General features: G+C 36.7%; 1 protein-coding gene across 8 annotated transcripts in view; it reads left to right on the top strand.

Moving 5' to 3' along the window:
• Positions 1-21,580, top strand: part of Stxbp5l (syntaxin binding protein 5L) — a 286,076-nt gene that overhangs the window by 178,687 nt on the left and 85,809 nt on the right. For all 8 annotated transcript variants that reach the window (XM_034515170.2, XM_076942909.1, XM_034515168.2 and 5 more), the window contains exon 18: positions 1,840-1,965. In XM_034515170.2, the coding sequence (XP_034371061.1) occupies positions 1,840-1,965 (126 nt within the window). The remainder of the gene's footprint in view (positions 1-1,839; positions 1,966-21,580) is intronic.

The following is a 21,580-nucleotide window of genomic DNA, read 5'->3' as shown; positions in this document are numbered from 1 at the left end:
CATGTATCATGTGATCAATGCCAAGGTGTCAAATGCACACCAAAAGTCTAAATATCATTCTATTAATTAGACTACATGGATGGTTTCTTCAGATGCATATAATACATGCTTCACTAAATCTTGGCATTTGTCCCTTTGTTTAGCTGAAGTTGGACACTTTTATATACATTAGCTGGTAAATAAGAATTTCAAATAGCTAATTCTTTTACTTTTAGGAGTATTCTAATTATTATCAATATATACATATTTGACAATTATTTTTTATTTTTATTTTTTGAATGCTTAATAAATATTTATCATTGTCCTTGTTAAAAGAATAAGAATTAAAGAAAAACTTGAAATAATTAAGAGAGTTAAATAATATATGATGGAAAAAAATTCTAGGCAAAGAGAATAGCTATAGCAATGCGCTTCAGGTGCTTGTCATGCTAAGGAAAATGATGAGGCCAATGCAGCTAGAGCTCAGAAAAGCATCTTGATAGTAAGAAGTGATGTTATATTGATGACTGAGGCTTAATAACAGGGCACAATGAGAGCCTTACCGTTATTTTAAATGCGAAGTAGGGAGTCATTGCAATGTTTTGATTAGAAAATAACATGATTGGACTTTAATTTTAAGCAGATCAGTTTAGTAAGTGAGTTGAATATGAGTTTGAGAATGGAGGGAAGAATAGAAGCTAGAGACCAGTTATGGGGCTGTCAAAGTATTCAAGATTAAATAAAGGGATAACTTATCTATTGTTTCAAAGAAAACATCAGTTTTATACATTTAATTTTTAATTGAAAATAAACAATGACTTTTACAACATCATTGTATTATTAGTATTACAGTGGATATACAATTAAATTTCAAAAGCTGTTTGTTATTTATTTAAAATTTAAATTTAAGTAGATAGCCTGTGTTTTTATTTGATAGTTCTAAGATCATAGCAGCCAAGAAGTAAAAAGTTCTTAGGATCTGGATATATTTCCAAAGTAATCTTGATTGCATTTCATGACCTGCTGATAAATATAAGAGTGCAGTAGTGAAGGGAGACTGTAAAGTTTCTCTGTATAGCTAGAAGTAGGGGAAGGTTGTCAGAAGATACAGGTAGAGTAGATTTAGAGAAAAATAAGAGAACTGGTAATGGATATGTTGAACAACTTGTTGGGTGGTAATTTATTGACCATGATCCTAGTTTGATATCTGTTGATGTGGTAAAACACCTACCAAAAGTAAATTGGGAGAAGGAGGGGTTCAGTTGGTTTATAGGTTATAGCCCACCACTAAAGGGAGGCCAAGGCAAGAACTCACGGCAGGAACTGATGCAGAGAGTGTGGAGGAATGATGCTTACTGGCTTGCTTCCTCTGGCTTGCCTTATTACCTTTCTTAAAACACCCCAGCCCCATCTTCCCCAAGATAGCACTGCCTGCAGTGGGCTTGGGCCTTCCTATACCATTCACAATTGAGAAAGACCCCCACAGATATGCCCACAGGCCAATCTAATGGAGAAAATCTATCAATTGGGAGCCCCTCTTTCCAGATATACCTAGGTTTGTATCAGGTTGCCAAAATATAACTATATAACAGTCATTCTTTTTATTCCTATACTTTATAAGTATGTACAAAGTATCATTTATACTTTGTACTTTGTATTTATACTTTGTAAAAAAAATATTTGATAAGTTAAAACCAAGTATATGTAGCTTGGTACATCTAAGAGAATGACAAAGCATCATCTATCCACATACTTGCCCCCATGTCATATATTTTTGAAGCATGATTCTATGTAAATTCTGAAGACACGTAAATATGCTAAAGATGTATGGGATAGAATTATGTTTCCTCTTTCTTCTAGTGTTAAAACACGGCCAGTACGAATGCCGCCGGGCTATCAAGCAGATCTTGTTATTCAGTTGGTGTGGGTAGATGGTGAGCCTCCTCAGCAAATAACCAGCCTTGCTATAAGCTCAGCATATGGAATGTAAGTGATTAAGCTAACTTTCTGGTTTGTATTCCCTAATTTTAAATAATTTTAAAATGCTTCTTTTAAAATATTAAATCTTTAAAATTATACTAATTTCTTAGCTCTATTTTTTATTAAATTGACTGTAATATTATAAAATAATACTTAATTTTTATTGATTCCCTTTCCTTGGTTTCATATTAGTGGTAATGTCCCTATTTTAGACTTTTATTTTTTGATTTATTTGGATTTTCTGTTTCTTTTCCCATTATGTCTCATTTGGCTACTTTCTTTTGACCTGGCTTGTAGTAGAATTCACTCCAACTTTATCTCATGTGATAGTAGAACTACCAATGGAGTTTGGTTTCAGTGATACTTGCAAATGGAGAAAGTTTTAGATTTCTGATGATAACTGACTCTTTTATCCTTCTCAAGGATTCCTGGTCTCAGTTGTAATGTACTTGTACACTGTTATTCATAATCCCCATTAGTTGATAAGGTAAAAACATGAATTATTTTCTACCCTAGATAGTTACCTTGAAGATGGTGAGTTCCAGCAGTTTCATGATACTGTTTTCAAAAGACTGGCCTTCAAAGGCAGGGAAGAGGAGAACTATCAGAATTAAAAGACTGTGGAGATGTACCACTTAATTCAGTAGATCATTAGAGAAAACATTTTCCATGTGTGGGAACTCTACTGAGGAACACAGAGCAATATGAGAATGGCAGCTTAAATGGTTGTGTTATAGAGCTTTGGCTGTTAAGAAAAAAGCAAAAAGGAAAGGAAGAAAAGAAAAAAGAAAGGAAGAAAGAATAAAGGGAGGGAGGGAAACAAGGAAAAAGAAAAAAGAAAGAGAAAAATTCCCCACCTTAAATCATTAGAGTAATTTCTACCAAGTAGTAAAGAAATAAATAATATAATTATTAACAGAATCTGAGATTTATAAAGATGAAATCATGCTTGTCTTATTTTATGAGGTAACATAAATTTGAGGATGTGAAAAGGTTATTACAAAATGGAAAATTATAAGTCTATGATTTATCTGAACATGAATTAAAAATTCTAACCAAAATATAAATAAATCTATCAATAAAATGATAAAATTATTCATAACCAAAGTTCATTTACATCAGGAATGCAGATTATTTTACCATTTTAAATTAATCAAAGCAATTTATCAACTTAAAAGAATAAAGTAGTGTAAAAGTAACCTTTATTTGTCTGAGGTAATTGTCAACCTAGAGGTTGAGTGCCTCTGTTTTCTAACCTAGGCCTAGTCCTGGAAGCTTCTAGCCTCCATGCAAACTAATCTAGACCTAGAATATTTTCAGCCTCTGAGACTTACTGCTGAATAAGCTCACCCTTTCTAGCTCTTTCTAAACTCTGACTGACTGGTTCAACTCAGTTATTCTGGCTCAAAACTCTTTTCCAGGCTGACTGATATGAATTGGCATCTCTCAACTTCTGTCTAAATCATTCTGCTTGGCCTCATATTATCTCAGGCAATCTGTTCTAATCTCTGACTCCTTTTCACTCTCTGGCTCATTCTATCCTCACCTATAGCTAACTTGTTCTCTTTTCAACCTATCTCTGTAAACCTCTTGTGGTAAAACTCCTTCCTCCCCCACCTCTCTTTCTCTTTCTGTCTCTGTCTCTCTCTGTCTCTCTGTCTCTCTCTGTCTCTGTCTCTGTCTCTCTCTCTCTCTCTCTCTGTGTGTGTGTATGTGAGTGTGTGTGTGCGTGTGTGCTGTTTTCTCTCAAGTCACCTCTCTTTCCTCTCTATTCTCATGAGAGTTGAGCACATCCAATTCTGTTGAATCTTTCTCTGATTTGTTACTTTGCCTGCTACTCAATTAGACATCACTTTGAAACATGGGTGCTTCCTTCTTCAAACTAACTTTACCTTCATTGTTGGGATTAATAGTATGTACCACAGGCATATTGTATTCCCACCAGAAGGATTAAAGGAATTTGGTAAGGGTGTGTCTGTATTCCTCCCAGATTAGCTATGTTGCTGGATTAAAATCCCTCTATGAAGCTGAAAAAGCATGTGATTATATCAGGGATGCAAAAACAAATTTTTTCCTTCCATTCATCTTTTAATTTTTTATTGAATATTTTCTTTATTTACATTTCAAATGTTATTCCCTTTCCCAGTTTCCCTCTGGAAACCCCCTATCCCATCCCATCCTTCCTCCTTCTGTTTTATGAGGGTGTTCCCCACCCACTCATTCCCACCTCTCCACAACTGGGCATTCCCCTACACTGGGGCATAGAGCCTTCACAGGACCAAGGGCCTTTCCTCCCATTGATGCCAACAAGGCTATCCTCTGCTACATATGCAGCTGGAGCCATGGGTTTCTCCATGTATACTCTTTGGTTGGCAGTTTAGTCCCTGGGAGCTCTGGGGTGGGGGTGGGGAAGCTGGTTGGTTGATATTGTTGCTCTTCCTATGGGATTGCAAACCCCTTCATCTCCTTCAGTCCTTTCTCTAACTCCTCCATTGGAGACCCTGTGCTCAGTCTAATGGTTGGCTGCGAGCATCCACCTCTGTATATGTCAGGCTCTGGCACAGCCTCTCAAGAGACAGCCATTCCAGCCTCTTGTCAGATGGTTTTAAGGCAGAATTCCATCAGACCTTCAAAGAAGACCTAATAGCAATACTCTTTAAACTATTCCACAAAATAGAAATGCAAAAATTTTATGAGAAGCTGCCCATGCTCCAGAAGATAAACTTGCATCTGCATACTGTGTAGACTCAGTGTGTAAAACAACAACATGACTATTTAAAGTTTATAAGGAATAGTAGTAAGGGTATGGGAGAAGAATTGGAGCAGAGAGTATGAGGGACAGACTTGATCAAACACATTATATATACATACAAAATTCTCAAACAATAAAGCACACACAAGCATATGACAAAAGTTCAATACCAATGGTGAGTTTAAAAGAAACTACCAATTAAAATGCAAAGACAATTGTCTTTACTCAAATGCATTGGAATAAGCACTACACTTTTTGGTGAAACGTTAGGCATTTTACTTCTGAGTCTGAAGAAATAAAAGACAAGTATCTTAGTTTATTTGGGCTGCTGTAATAAAAATCTTAGACTGGGCAATCCATATACAACAGACATTTTTTACTCAGTTCTGAAGGCTCTGAAGTCCACGATCAAGGCATCAGCAGATTCAGGGTCTGACAAGGGCTCATGGTTTCAGAAATGGCATCTGACTGCATTCTCATATAGACAATACAGCAAATAAGCTTTTTCTCCTCATAAGGAACCTGACCTCATTTGTGAGATGCAAGTCTAAGACCTAAAGACTGCACATCTCAATACCATCATCTGTGGGTTTTATTTTAAACATACTTTATAATATATTTTATATCTGTTAATTGCCATGTGCTGTTTAAGCTTACTGAGAAGCTGGCTCTCAAAAAAAGAAAAAAAAAGTTGATCTGCTCCTTCTCAGGCCTATGAATACGATAAAATGTCTTTCAAGTCCCCTGGTCTAGAGACAGGCTGGCCCATTGATCTTGTGACATGGAAAAAAGCAACCAGCAGAGGGTATTGAAAACATTGTGTCCTTGAGAACAGCTAGAAAGAAAAAGCATTTTCAACAGAGGCTTCTGTTAATTATTTTATACTATAAAAATGTCTTCAGTGGGAGTGAGAAGCCAGAAACTCATCCAGAAAGAGAAAGTGCAATCTGGAACCCCAGCTGACTGCCTCAACTTCCCCAACTGATTTCTGTCAGATAAGCTCTAAATGTCATATTATCTTTGCTCTTTCAAGCAGGCTACTCCTGGTTGTTCTCTTTTGGAAGTTATAAACAGAATTGCTGATGTTTCCCTGTCTTATGCCTATTTGTTCTTTCACTTCTACTGTTATAAACTTAATAAATTCAAATTTTCAGAACTGCAAATATTGCTATTGTAAGTAGCCTACATAGAATACATGATTTGGGAGAGCTACAGAAATTCATACCATAGCTTCCTGCTCCAAATGACCCCCCCCCAAAATCATATATTTATCATTTGCAAAATAACTTTCATTCAACATTAGCAGCTCCAAGAGTTCCCATTTCAACATATTTAAGATATAAGATTTAAGCCTGAAGCTTCATCTAGATGACATCTAAATCAGAAAGGCATGAGATTCAAAGTATGATTCATTGAGAAGTAAACTCCGCTTCCTCAAAAATTTCATTCACCTACCTAAACTTATGATTCATGAGTCAATCTCTTCTCCCACCATAATGCTATGGAATTATGTGCTTCCAAAATATAATGGTAATCATTTTCTCCCACCATTTCAAAAGTCACAAAAATGAAAGAAAGGGGAAGTAATATTGTCTAACTAAAACAAAAATACAATGCGGAAACATTGACTCTAAAGTCTAGTTAATAATTTGACTTTATAGTCCACCTTTCAAACACAATGAGGCAAAGTTAGACCTGAAGGTTTACAGTAACCATGCTGCTAGTGGAGAGGAACTAAATTACTGAAGTCAGATGCCTGAAACTCTCCTATGGTAAAGTGGATGATTATAGATCTACCATTAGGGAGACTTGGCAGTGTACTGTTTGAAACCCAAAGCCCCTGGAGGCAAACCTAGAAATGCAGGTGAAGGGAGCAAGCTCACTGTTTTACTTGTGCGCCATTGGAACTAGCATGAGTTGGATATCATCAACTTTTGTAACCTAAGTACTCCTGAGGGGCAGCTAATCCCCCAGAGTAATAAAATACAGAGTGGCTGAAGAAGACGTGTTAATCCTTAGTCTCCATGTGCATGTGCCTCACACATTTGGACATATATGTATTCACATGTACATGCATGTGTGCATACACACATACACACAGACATACACACAGACACATGGGAGAGCTGGGAATCTAAACTGCAGTTCTCATGCTTGCAGTTTTCTCTATGATCCAGAGAATGATGAGAATGATCTATAATATGGGTGCTTCATTTTGAATGATTGAGTTTATTATGTAACACACACACACACAAACACACACACATACACACACACACACACACACACACACCAGCAAGTACAAATAGAAAGAAGTAACTGATAGATAGCAAAAATCAAATTAGTTCACAGTATACCAGAGACTACAAGAATAGCCTGATTTGAGAGATCAAGCCAATGTAGTATCAAGAAATCGAGGACTTAAAAACATATAGCAGAAATCAACTGAAAAAGTTGAAGCAGACACTTTGATGAGTTCCAGGTTGAGTCTTCTCTCCCTAGAGGAGTGTCTGCCTTTCTGTTACTGTTACACTGTGAGAAAAATAGAAACCTATGTCATAAATGCTTTATTTTTAGTTGTTCTCAAGAACACAATATTTTGTTCTTGGATTATTTGCTTCTCTTTCCTTTTTTCAGAGCCAGAGGGAAAGCCCAATCTAGGGTAGGGGCTTTACAGGATGATTGACATAAAAATATTTAAGTCTGAGCCAAACAAGGGCCTCTATATTCCCAGATTCTGCTTTCAACACACTTAAATAAAACATTACCATTTGACCAATAGACTTGACATTATACAGGGCAAGCACTGTCCACTGAAGCATATCCCTAAACCCCATTTTGCAATTTCTTCCATGAAAGTTTTGTAATTTTCATTGTGGAAGCCACTAACTTACTTTATTGCTTCCTCTTAGATTTCTTTGTTTTGTTTTGTTTTGAGACAAGGTAAATGACTTGTTTTGTTAACTTTGAATACTTGAAATTTATTGAATTTACCATGGGATGATGACATTTCCATTAGGGGTTGATGTTGCTCCCTCAGTCTTTACTAGAACAATTACAGTACTCTTAAAGATGTGCCTCACCAATCTCTAGGTGATTGTAATTACTAATTGTCTACTCTTTTTAAGAATTTGCCAAGGGCTATTGGTTTTTTGCTATTCTTTTTTTATTTTTTTATATTTTTTATATTTTATTTACATTTAAGATGCCATCCCCTTTCCCCATTTCCCCTCCCTAGAAAACCCCTGTCCCATGCCCACCTTTCCTTTTTGCTTCCATACAATTTTTTTAAATGTTAATCAAAGGATTTATAAGTTTGGTAATGCTCAATCAGAAGCATAACCCAATACCCAACCTAGATATAAAAACTATCTTTGACTGGTGGAGACATGTGAACATCTGCCTCCATGCCCCCTCTCTCTTTCTCTCTCTCATCACCTAGCTTCTCCTCTCCTTCATCTCTCCTTACTCCATCTCTTACTCTCAGTACTCCTTCCCACTTAGCTCCTCCTACATATCACTCTTCCTGTTAAAGTAAAACTTTTCTCTCAAAATACAATTAGAGCATACTTATTCCTAATTGCACCAGTGAGGTACAAGATAGTCCTAATACCCAGTCCATCATTTTGTTGACTAACCAGAACCTCTGTCACCTCTTCTAACTAAAACACTTTTTATCCTGGCTTTTTTTTTTTTTTTCTTTTTTCTTTCTTTCTTTCTTTTTTTTTTTTTTTTTTTTTTTTTGGGCTTTAGAATGAATGTCAGCTGAAAACCATCTACTCAGATCTTTTCTCTCAAAGTAAATAGCCAGTATTGGCTATGAGACTATAGGTCTTCAACCCCCTCAGAAATCCAGAATGACTGAGTTAACTGAAGTTATGGGAAGCACTAAACATAGCTTCTAAAACTTAGCCAATTTATAGAGACCACTGAACACCTGAAAAGCCCCTATACTACTGAACGTTGGAGCATCAAATCTTCAGCCTTCTGACCCAGGATCATCTGACAGACCTTAGTGATGCAGGATTATTAAGGGCTGATTACTCTGTCTAGGCAGATATAATCAATCAGTCGACTATTCTGCATGTGTGTCCTTTTCTGGACAGTAATTTGTCTGTAGATGGAAAGAGGCAATTCTTGCCTAGTGGCTGTCACCACACAACTGGAGCAACTCCAAAGATGCTCAATTTCTTCTTAGAATCCACGACAGGAAGCTGTCAGGAGCAGACAGGTCTCTAATCAGAATGGACATTAATATATAAATATTTGTAGCATCAATTCTATGGACTTCTGATGTTTTGAAAACCAACTATCCATGTAAGGTAACCTGGACTGTTGTCTGTTCACTCCTCTCAGCTATTTCTAAATAAAATATGGGAAACCTCGTAACAATAAACTCAAAGCCATGAATTTGCTATAGTCCCTTAACTCATAGGTTAACCATCCCAAATCAGTTAAAAAAGTTAAAGAAAGACTGGGTCTAGGCCTTGTATTCCTAAATGTGTTATACAGGCACAATGCCTATGAAAGTATCAATATTCATGTCACTTTTATATTAATAAGAAGCTCATACCAATGAAAACCTTAAATTTGAAATCAAAGTAAATTTTGTACCATTTAAGAAATTATAACTTCATCTTGATAATAATTATACAGATTTCTACCAATAGGTTATGGCTATGCAATAAGTCCTAGTTAATCCTCCCTGTTCCAACAAAACCACTACTTTTCTCTAGAAAGACAGACCATTATTAACCACATTAGTCCCCAAGCCCAGGGAATAGGGGTGCTGACTCTTCTTTAACTTCTTCAAGCTGATTACAGGCATTGAGATATTAGAAGAGGAGTGGGGGGAAGAGTAAGTTGACGCTGTGTCTTCACTGAATCCAGATGGAATTCCAGGACATAGGAGGTTTGGGCAGGTCTGCTCAGTATGCTTGATGAGTAGATACACCAAGGCTGTGTATTCTGCAATATACAATTCTCAGAACAAGTTTTAGTATCAAGAAAAAAATATTTCCGCCCCCCAGGGGGCTGACATTTTTTTAAAGATGTTGGTTCTAACAACTTTTTTCTTTTTTTCCCATTTTAAAATTGGTTGTAATATTTACATTTCAGATTTTATCCCCTTACCCCACTTCCTCCCACCACCCAGAAACCTCCTATCCCATCCCCCTCCTCATGCTTCTATGAGGCAGTGACCGCACCTAGCCCCCCCACTATCCCGTCCCCACCCTCACATTCTCCCCCCACTCTGTGTTTTTTTTTTATGGGACCAAGAAATTCCTCTCCCACCTATGCCTGACAAGGCCATCCTCCCCTACATATACCGCTGGAGTCACATACCTCCCTATGTGTTCCCAGGCTGGTGGTTTAGACCCTGGGGGTTCTGGTTGTTTGGTATTGTTGCTTTCCTCCTGGGGTCACAAACCCTTTCTGCTCCTTCAGTCCTTTCTCTAAGTTCTCCATTGGGAAACCCCTGATCTTATCAGTGGTTAACTGTGAGCAGCGTCCTCTGAGTGTATTAGTCTTTGGCAGACCTCTAAGGAGACAGCTATATCATGTTCCTCACATTATGCACTTCCAGCCATCCACAACAGTGTTTAGCTTAGGTGGCTGTACATGGGATGAATACCCAGGTGGAATGGTCTCCTGATGGCCCCTTCTTCAGTTTCTATCCCATGTTTTGTTTCCATATTGCTCCCTTGAGCATTTTTGTTACTCGCTCTAAGTAGAACTGAGGCATCGCCTCTTGGTTTTCCTTCTTCATGAGCTTCATGTGGTCTGCGGGTTAAGTCTTCGCTTATCCAAGCTTTTGGGCTAACATCCGCAGGTAAATACCCTGTGCGTTCTTTTGGAATTGGGTTAGCTCACTCAAGATGATAATTTCTAGATCCATCCATTTGCCTAAAAATTTCTCGAATTCATTATTTTTAATAGCTGAGTAATACTCCATTGTGTAGATGTACCACATTTTTTGTATCCATTCCTCTATTGAGGGACATCTTGGTTCTTTACAGCTTCTGGCTATTATAAATAAGGCTTCTATGAACATAGTGGAGCATATGTCTTTATTATATGCTGGAGCATCTTCTGGGTATATGCCCAGGAGTGCTATAGCTGGATCCTCAGGTAATGCTATGTCCAGTTTTCTGAGGAACCGCCAGACTGATTTCCAGAGTGGTTGTACCAGCTTGCAATCCCACCAACAATGGAGGAGTATTCCTCTTTCTCCGCATCCTCGCCAGCATCTACTATCACCTGAGTTTTTTATCTTAGCCATTCTGACTGATATGAGGTTGTATCTCAGTGTTGTTTTGATTTGCATTTCCCTGACTAAGGATGACTAAGGATGTGGAGCATTTCTTAAGGTGCTTCTCAGCCATTCGAGTTTCCTCTGTTGAGAATTCTTTGTTTAGCTCTGTACCCCATTTTTAAAAAGGGTTATATGGTTGTCTGGAGTATAATTTCTTGAGTTCTTTGTATATCTTGGATATTAGCCCTCTATTGGATGTAGGATTGGTTAGGATCTTTTCCCAATCTGTTGGTTGCTGATTTGTCTTATTGACAATGTCCTTTGCCTTACAGAAGCTTTGCAATTTTATAAGGTCCCATTTGTCAATTCTTGATCTTAGAGCATAAGCCATTGGTGTTCTGTTCAGGAACTTTTCCCCTGTGCCTAGGTATTCAAGGGTCTTTCCCACCTTCTCTTCTATTAGTTTCAGTGTATCTGGTTTTAAATGAAGGTCTTTTATCCACTTGGATTTGAGCTTTGTACAAGGAGATATGAATGGATTGATTTGCATCCTTCTACATGTTGACCTCCAGTTGAACCAGCACCATTTGCTGAAAATGCTGTCCATTTTCCACTGGTATATCAGCTTTAGGAGTTCTCTGGTGGAAGTTTTAGGGTCGCTTAAGTATACTATCATATCATCCGCAAATAGTGAAATTTTGACTTCTTCCTTTCCTATTTGTATCCCTTTGACTTCCTTTTGTTGTCTAATCGCTCTAGCTAGGACTTCCAGTACTATATTGAATAGGTAAGGTGAGAGTGGGCAGCCTTGTCTGGTCCCTGATCTTAGTGGGATTGCTTCAACTTTCTCTCCATTTAGCTTGATGTTGGCTACTGGCTTTCTGTATATTGCTTTTACTATGTTTAGGTATGGACCTTGAATTCCTAATCTTTCCAAGACTTTTAACATGAAGGGATGTTGAATTTTGTCAAATGCTTTCTCAGCGTCTAGTGAGATGATCATGTGGTTTTTTTCTTTGAGTTTAATTATGTAATGGATTACATTGATGGATTTCCAAATATTGAACCATCCCTGCATTCCTGGGATAAAGCCTACTTGATCATGATGGATGATTGCGTTGATGTGTTGTTGGATTCGGTTTGTGAGAATTTTATTGAGTATGTTTGCATCAATATTCATAAGAGAGACTGGTCTGTAGTTCTCCTTCTTTGTTGGGTCTTTGTGAGGCTTAGGTATAAGCGTAATTGTAGCTTCATAGAACAAATTGGGTATTGTTCCTTTTCTTTCTATTCTATGGAATAGTTTGAAGAGAATTGGTATTAAGTCTTCCTGGAAGGTCTGATAGAATTCTGTACTAAAACCATCTGGTCCCAGACTTTTTTTGGTGGGGAGGTTTTTAATGACTGCTTCTATTTCTTTAGGGGTTATACAACTGTTTAGATGGTTTATCTGCTCCTTGTTTAACTTTGGTATTTGGTATCTATCTAGAAAATTGTCCATTTCATCCAGATTTTCCAATTTTTTTGAGTATAGGCCTTTGTAGTAGGATCTGACGATTTTTTTTTTTTAATTTCCTCTGTTTCTGTTGTTATGTCTCCCTTTTCAGTTCTGATTTTATTAATTTGAGTACTGTCTCTGCACCCTTTGGTTAGTCTATCTTGTTGATTTTTCTCAAAGAACCAGCTCCTGGTTTTGTTGATATTTGTATAGTTCTTTTTGTTTCAACTTGGTTTATTTCAGCCCTGAGTTTGATTATTTCCTGTCATCTACTCCTCTTGGGTATATTAGCTTCTTTTTGTTCTAACTCTTTCAGGTGTGCTGTCAATTTATTAATGTACGTTCTTTCCATTTTCTTTTTGTGGGCACTTAGAGCTATGATTTTTCCTCTTAGTACTGCTTTCATCGAGTCCCACAAATTTTGATATGATGTGTCCTCATTTTCATTTAAATCTAAAAAGTCTTTAATTTCTTTCTTTATTTCTTCCTTGACCAAGTTATCATTGAGTAGAGCATTGTTCAGTTTCCATGTGTATGTGGGCCTTCCATTGTTTTTGTCCAAGTCAAAGACAAGTCTTATTCCATGGTGGTCTGATAGGGTACAAGGGATTATTTCAATCTTTTTGTATCTGTTGAGGCCTGTTTTGTGACCAATTATATAGTCTATTTTGGAGAAGGTACCATGAGGTGCTGAGAAAAGGGTATATTCTTTCGTTTTAGGATGGAATGTTCTATAGATGTCAGTTAAGTCCAATTGGTTCATAACCTCTGTTAGTTTCATTTTGTCTCGGTTTAGTTTCTGTTTCCACGATCTGTCCATAGCTGAGAGTGGGGTGTTAAAATCTCCCACTATTATTGTGTGAGGTGCAATGTATGCTTTAAGCTTTAGTAAAGTTTCTTTTATGTATGTGGGTGCCCTTGATTTGGAGCATAGATGTTCAGAATTGCAAGTTCCTCTTGGTACATTTTTCCTTTGATGAATATGAAGTGTTCTTCTTTATTTTTTTTTTATTACTTTTTGTTGAAAAACGATTTTATTTGATACTAGAATTGCTACTCCAGCTTGTTTCTTGGGGCCATTTGCTTGGAAGATTGTTTTCCAACCTTTTACTCTGAGGTAGTGTCTGTCTTTTTCACAAAGGTGCATTTCCTGTATGCAGCAAAATGTTGGGTCCTGTTTATGTATCCAATCTGTTAGTCTATGTCTTTTTATTGGAGAATTGAGTCCATTGATATTAAGAGATATTAAGGAAAAATGAATGTTGTTTCCTGTTATTCTTGTTATTGGTGGTGGTGTTATGTTTTATAGCTACCTTCTTTTAGGGTTGTTGGAAGATTACTTTGTTGCTTTTTCTAGGTTGTAGTTTCCCTCCTTGTGTTGGAGTTTTCCACCAATTATCCTTTGAAGGGCTGGATTTGTGGTAAGATATTGTGTAAATTTGGATTTGTCATGGAATATTTTGGTTTCTCCATCAATATTGATTGAGAGTTTTGCTGGGTATAGTAGTCTGGGCTGGCATTTGTGTTCTCTTAGGGCCTGTATGGTATCAGTCCAGGATCTTCTGGCTTTTATAGTCTCTGGTGAGAAGTCTGGTGTAATTCTTATAGGTCTGCCTTTATATGTTACTTTACCTTTTTCCCTTACTGCTTTTAGTATTTTTTCTTTGTTTTGTATATTTGATGTTTTGATTATTATGTGACGAGAGGTATTTCTTTTCTGGTCTAGTCTATTTGGGGTTCTGTAGGCTTCTTGTATATTTATGGACATCTCTTTCTTTAGGTTAGGAAAGTTTTCCTCTATAATTTTGTTGAGGATATTTACTGGCCCTTTAAGTTGGGAGTCTTCACCCTCATCTATACCTATTATCCTTAGGTTTGGTCTTCTCATTGTGTCCTGGATTTCCTGGATGTTTTGGGTTAGGAGCTTTTTGCATTTTGCATTTTCTTTGACAGTTGTGTCAATGTTTTCCATGGTATCTTCTGCACATGAGAGTCTCTCTTCTATCTCTTGTATTCTGTTGGTAATGCTTGCATCTATGACCTCTGGTCTTTTTCTTAGGTTTTCTATCTCCAGAGTAGCCTCCTTTTGAGATTTCTTTATTGCTTCTACTTCCATTTTTAGATCTTGGACAGTTTCGTTTAATTCCTTCATCTGTTTGATTGTGTTTTCTTGCATTTCTTTAAGGGCTTCTACCTGTTTACCTGTGTTCTCAAATTCTTTGAGAGTGTTATTTATGACCTTCTTAAAGTCCTCTAACATCATCATGAGAAGTGATTTTAATTCTAGGTCCTGCTTTTCTGGTGTGATGTGGTGTTCAGGACTTGTTATGGTGGGGAACTGGGTTCTGGTGATGCCAAGTAACTTTATTTTCTGTTGTTTACATTCATGTGCTTGTCTTTTGCCATTTGGTTAGCTGTAGTTCTATTCGCACCCACTGGTTCTGACTGGAGTCTGCCTTTCCAGTTATCTTGGTTGTATCAGAACTCATCGGGGTACAGATGACTCTATGATCCTGAGCTCCAGCTGCTCTGGGTTCAGTGGCTCCTCTAGGATATTTCAGGATATGGAGTCTCCACAGTGGTAGATCAGCTAGGTGTTTGCTGTTCTGAATGTAGTTGCTCCTCTAGGATGCTTTGGGATATGGTGACCCCTGCTCTGCTGCTCTGTGGGCCGTGTCCTCTCTAGGATGCCTGCAGCTCTATGGTCCTTGACCTCTCTTGGGTGCCTCTGCAGCTTTGTGGTCTGTGCCTTCCCTAGGGCGCCTCCGGGAGGTGGGGGGGAGCAGATCTTCGAGCCACCAGTATCTGGGCCAGAAGAGGAAGGGGAGTGGTTCTCCACAGGGGCAGGGTCTGGCTGCCAGGTGCCCTCTGGTGGGCTCTCTACTGCCAGTTGTGCTTCTAAGGCCTATGGCTGTGGGTGGGTTCTCCTACCTTCTGCTCTGCGATCAGTGCCCTCCCTAGGGTGCCTCCGGACTCAGTTTCCAGAGGGGAGCAAATAGGCTGGGAGACTGCTTAAGCCACCGGTATCCAGGCCAGAGGCAGACGGGGACCAAGGGGTATTGTTAAATCACAGATTATTAAAGGTTAGAGATTTTCACTTTACAAGTTAGTAAATTAGTGCAATGATTATAGGAAGCTGTGAAGAAAGAGAGAGACAGAGAAAATAATAAGAACAGTTCTATGGGTCAGTAACCAGGGTTATTATTGACAGCCTATAAAATGCAACATCTTTTTAACTCTGTCCATTGGTTATTTTTCCATTATTATAAGAAAGCATCTTAGATAATTAACTTATATAGGAAGAAAAGCTCATACTTTTGGAAGTTTCAGTCAATGGTTAGCTGGCTCTGTTTCTTTTGTGCCTGTATCAAGGTGCCAATGTTTGTGGAGGACATATGGAGGAGCAAATAGCTTACTTGCTGGTGGTTGGGAAGTGAGAAAAGAAAGAACAAAGGCTTGTATCCTGCTCTTCCCTTCAAGAACACATATGCGACCTACAGCCCCCATTAAGACCCACCTCTTAAAGCTTCCACCAGTGCTTAGTAGTGCCAGCTTGGGGCCAACCCTTTACTATGTGAACTTTTCAGGGACTTTTCTGACCAAGATAGAGCAGTATACCTCTGGCCAAGAAAGACTTATATCTAGTTTACAATGAAAAGGACATTCAGTCTATCTCTAAGAGACCCCAAAAGGTTAAACATTTCAGCATTTCTCAAAAGACCAAGTCCAAAATCTCCACTTAGTTTTAAACATGAATAAGCAATAAAAAGATAAGTCACATACTTTAAGAAACAATGGTACACAATAAATTATTCCCAATTCAAATGGGTAGAGTAAAAACACAGGAAAGGAAGGACTAGGTCAATGCAAGTCTTTATCCAATAAAGAAAACACTAAATTCTATAGCTCTGTATTCAACACCTAGGATACTCAGAGGGCTTTGCATGCTCGAAGCACTTTGATTTAGAAATCCCAAGTATATTTATTTAGCATAGACAAGTATGGTGACTTTGTATGCCACTTAGAGCTGCCTTGGCACCTTTATTTTCAGGGGCAGGGTTCAATTAATGTTTCATCTTTACTTTCATATATTCTTGAAGCAACCTGTTAGATGATGACAGGGATTCTGACGTGGCCCTACTTACTTACTTGGTTGTCTGAGCTTTCTTCTTGGCATCTCGGTGGGAGCCTCTATGACTCTGTAACTCTTGTACACTGCATGTCTTCAAAACCAGCACTGTTGATCAACAAGCTGTGTTGTCATTGAGCTTTATTGGCGCCCACTTCAACCATGCCTACACCAGTCTCTGGGTGTCTTTCCAGCTAAATGTCTCCAGTGGTTTTAGGTTAAATTTTTATCTTCTTCTTCTGAAAATATTCTGTCATGTACCTCTTTGCAAATAATTTATAATTCTGATTTATACTGCTACACTTTGAAGCCTATACCAAATAGGGTATTATGAATTCCTGAGTTGCCTCCAAGGTATATTTTATATTACCTGGTAGCAATCACTCTGCTTTTTTTTTTTTTTTTCAAAAAAAATTATTTTATGTGCAAGGGTGTTTTGCCTGCATGTATGTCTGTGTACTATGTGTATACAGTTAAAAAATTATTCTATGTGCAAGGGTGTTTTGCCTGTATGTATGTCTGTGTACTTTATGCATAAGTCCAGCAGAAGTCAGAAGACATTGTGTCCTCTAGAAGTAGATCTCCTGACCGTTTTAGTCATCCCATTGGTGCTGAGAACTAAACCTGATTCTCCATAAGAGCAACAAGTGCTCTTAACCATTAAGTTTCTTTCCAGCCCTGACTTGCTTTCTTTTATAGATAGCAATCCCTTGAGAAAGTAAATCTAAATTAGCTGCATTTCTATTAAAACTGCATTTCCTGAATCTGTCTGCTCTTTTGTATTTTGTTCCAAATTCTTATTTTGCAATTGGCTAAAAGCACCCATTGCTACTGCCTTCTTGATTTTCTGCCTTTAAACTATCCACAATATAAACTATCATTGTTAAGTCCATCACTATTAACATCAGTTTTCCCAGAGTCTCATAGGAATAATAAAATGGCAAGAAAATAATACATCCAAAGTATTTGCCACAGTGTGACAGAAATAACCTCTCATCCACTTCCAACAGAGTTCTCATTTCCATGTGAAACCTCATCAGTATCTTTTATTATTGTTGTTGTTTTATGGTTTGTTTTGGTATTCTAGACTCTAATTTTCTCTACTCTTGATATTTTCATTCATGCATATAAAATATCATATCCACTCCATTTTCCTCCTTAAACATTATATTCTCAACATGTCCCCTTCCCAATTTCTTTTTATTATGCTTTTATCACCATTATTATCATTTTGATAAACCACTAAATGCCATTTAGTGCTATCTATATGTACATGATGGGACTATTCACTGCCATTCTAGACTTTGGAGCTCTCAGGAGAATTAATCATCCATTAAGCTCTGCTTATAGTAATCTAGGCCTTTCTTCAAATGCCCATGAGTTTTCCAGTAAGCAGTTCTAGAGGCTTCTCATGTTGGAAGTAGTAAAGTCAAATATCATTGATCTGTACCAACATTGTGTTGGCCACTGTTGTAATGCTGAGAAATCTGCTTTAAAACAGGGAAAGGTCAATGATACCATGTTTACGGAGATTTCATTCCACAGTGGTTTGGCCTTTTACAGTCTATAATTACCTCTCATTCCTGGCACCTCAAAATCACTGTTATCCATTTCTAAGTTTTGCATTTCAATAATTTTTCATAATTAGAATAAGTAGTGTTTATTTTCTTTGTCTTAGAATAAAGCCCTGGGATTCATCTATGATATGCCATGTGACTATGTGTATATATTATAAAATACATATTTATATTTATAACTTGATGCTTTTGCTGCTAAATAGTGTGCTAGTATATGGATTTACAAGAAATTTAATTCACTCATTACTTAGTGGAAATGTTGGTTGCTTATAGTTTGAATATATTATAATAAATCAGCTATGACAGTTAAGAATAAGGTTTTGTTCTTATTTTTTAAGTATAAGTTTTTATATAACATTTGTTAGAATTTTTAGGGAAACTAGGAGTAGAATTAGTGAGTTATGTAATCTTTATGAGACAGACATTGTTTTCAAAAGCATCTTTAGAATTTGATATTTCTATCATCAATGTATGAATGCTCACATTTTCTAAAATATTGTCAACAATTTGTATTATCAGTCTTTTCATTTTGTTCAATGTTTTTGTAGGCTTATTGATCTCTAAGTATGATTTTATCTTGTATATTCCCTAGAGCATACAATTTTCATTGTCTTTCCAAGTGTTTATCTGACATTTGTCCATCTGACAAAATATCTATAGAAATTTCTTTACTCTTTTAAAAATTAAAGTGATATATTAGATGTTCTTATGTATTCTGTACTTATATTAATATTATGTGTAATTCTTTTAAAATATTTCCCAGTATGTGGTTCTTTTTTTACTAAAGTTAGGTAGAACAATGTTGTTTAATTTTACGACATGCAGGTTATTAATTTTATTTTAAATTTATGTATTTCTTGTGTCCTAGTGATGTATTTTTACATTACTCAAAATTACTAAGATTTTTCTTGCATAAGAAATTTTCAGCTAATTTATTTGTACTATAGAAAGTAAAAGTTTGGTTTTCTGTCTTTGAGTTATAATTGGTAAATAAAATGTCAGTTTTAAAATGTACAATATGATGACCATATAACGTTTCTCTATATTACACACACACTCACAGAGTCATGACTTCCAATGATCAGACTTCTGATTTCCCAAATTTGTGAATATGCGAAAATGCTATCTATTGAGTTTTTATCGTTTCTTAAATGAACAGCATATAGTACTTCTCCAAATGTTGGGCCATAGTGGATAGCCACTTCTATGCAGCCACACTATTATGAAGGTAACAACTGATACTTTATATGTCCCGTATAACAAGTTGCTGGTTAAGTGTAGCTCTCATCCTTTTCCATGCTCCTGAATCCATGACAAGCGCTGTTCTAATCATTTATGTACTTTTTGACATTCTTATATTACAAATATGAATGAAATCATATGGTGTTAGTCTTTCTATGCCTTGCTTGTTTCACATAGAATGATATCTTCCAGGTTCTATGCTACTATAAATCTTAGAATTTCCTTCCTTTTTGAGGCAAATCAGTATTCTGTTGTATGCATGTGTAATTTCTTCATGCATTCATCTATCAACAGACACCTAGAGCATTAAGCTCAAGAATGCAGATAGCTTTTCAAGCTACTCATTTTATTCACTTTAGAGACTGATAAATGAGATCACTGGGTCATATAATAGTTCTTTTTAAAATTTTCTTTGAAGAGCCTGCATATCATTTTACACAATGGCTGCATGGGTTTACATTTCTACTAGTAACACAAAGGGCTTCAGGGTTTTTTTAAATGTATTTCTCTTGCTGATGATAGCAATCTTGTCAGGTGTGAGGTGGTATCTCATTGTGGTCATTATCTGTATTTCCTTTTATAATGATATTGAGCATATTTTTATTTAACTAGTTTCCAGTGTTATTTCCTCATTGAAAAACATGTATTCTGGTTGTTTACCAAATTGAAAATAATTTTCCCATTTATAAGCAGTATTTTCACTGTGAATTTGTATAAGTGGTTTATATATTTATTTTAAATATTAATTATATTAGATACATATTTTCAAAACATTTACTCTAATTCTCTAGGTTGCCTTTTGTTTCTGCTGCTGATGTGTTTTGCTATGCAAAAGCTTCTCGGTTTGATGACTCCCATATATTTTGCTTTGTCTGTGGTTTTAGTGTCATATTTTTAAAAAACATTGCTATTAACAGTGAGAAGGAAATTTTCCCCTGTGGTAGGCACTTTATGATTTTAGGACTTACACTTAAGTCTTTAACTTATTTCAAATGAACTCTAGTGACTGGCTTAAGATAAGCCATTCTTTTGAGTATGAATAGATAGCTTTGTTTGTTTGTCTGTTTAGATTTCTTTATTTATGAATACACTGTAACTCTTCAGCCATACCAGAAGAGGGCATCGGATCCCATTACAGAAGGTTGTGAGCCACCATGTGGTTGCTGGGTATTGAACTCTGGAAGAGCAGTCAGTGCTCTTAACCACCAAGCCATCTCTCTAGCCCGAAAACAGTTTTTAGCACCTATCACTTACTCCATCTTGTATTCTTGGTTCCTGTGCCAAGGATTAGTTGACTACATGTCTGTGGAGTTATCTTTGTGCTCTCAATTCTGTTTCAATGTTCTATGTATCTATTTTATCACATTATCATAGTATTTAAATAACTATAACTTTGCAATATACCTTGAAACATGGTCTTATAATGTCTGTAGCTTTGTTCATTTTTAACAAGCACAGTTTGACTAATTCAAGGCTATAATTGTTCCATACAAAATTTCAAGTAGAAATTTTATTGTGGAATTTCCTCCTTTTTGCAGCTAAATAAAAAAATCTCCTTGATAATAAAAAATACCGTGTTTTCTTTACATGTTTATCTGTCAGTGGACACAGATTGTTTATATTCCTGATTGTTGTGAACAGCAATGCATTGAGTACAGGGTTGCACATTTTCCAAGATGGTGATTTTGTTTATTTCACATACAAATCCAGATGTGAGGTCACCATATCACATAATTCTATTTTAAGTTTTTGAAACTTAAATTTTATGTAAGCTACCCATGTTGTCTTTTAATTCTGTTTCCATGGAATTGTGTTTCAGCCCACAAGTTTTAACCTTACTGATGTTTTCAGAATTAAAATGAGTATTTTATAGGCAGCATATATAGTCAGCTATAATATAGTCTGTCTTGATAAATTTAAATTAATTCATTTATTCACTTTACATCTCAACTGCTGTACTCCCTTCTGGTCCCCTCCACTGGCCCTCTCTTGCATTCTCCTCTGAGAGAGTAGAGCCCTCCTCTGCCCGGTATTCCCACACCCTGGCATATCAAGCCTCCATAGGGCTAGGCTCTGCTTCTCTCATGGAAGCCAGACAAGACAGCTGAGTCAGAATGTATTCTACAGACATGCTACAGTTAATATTTACTTACTCTTAAGGTGACCA

The sequence above is a fragment of the Arvicanthis niloticus genome, chromosome 12, assembly GCF_011762505.2.
Source record: "Arvicanthis niloticus isolate mArvNil1 chromosome 12, mArvNil1.pat.X, whole genome shotgun sequence".
NCBI classification, from domain to species: Eukaryota; Metazoa; Chordata; class Mammalia; order Rodentia; family Muridae; genus Arvicanthis; species Arvicanthis niloticus.
The sequence above is the reverse complement of the archived record's forward strand: the minus strand, read 5'-3'. Positions and strand labels throughout refer to the sequence as shown.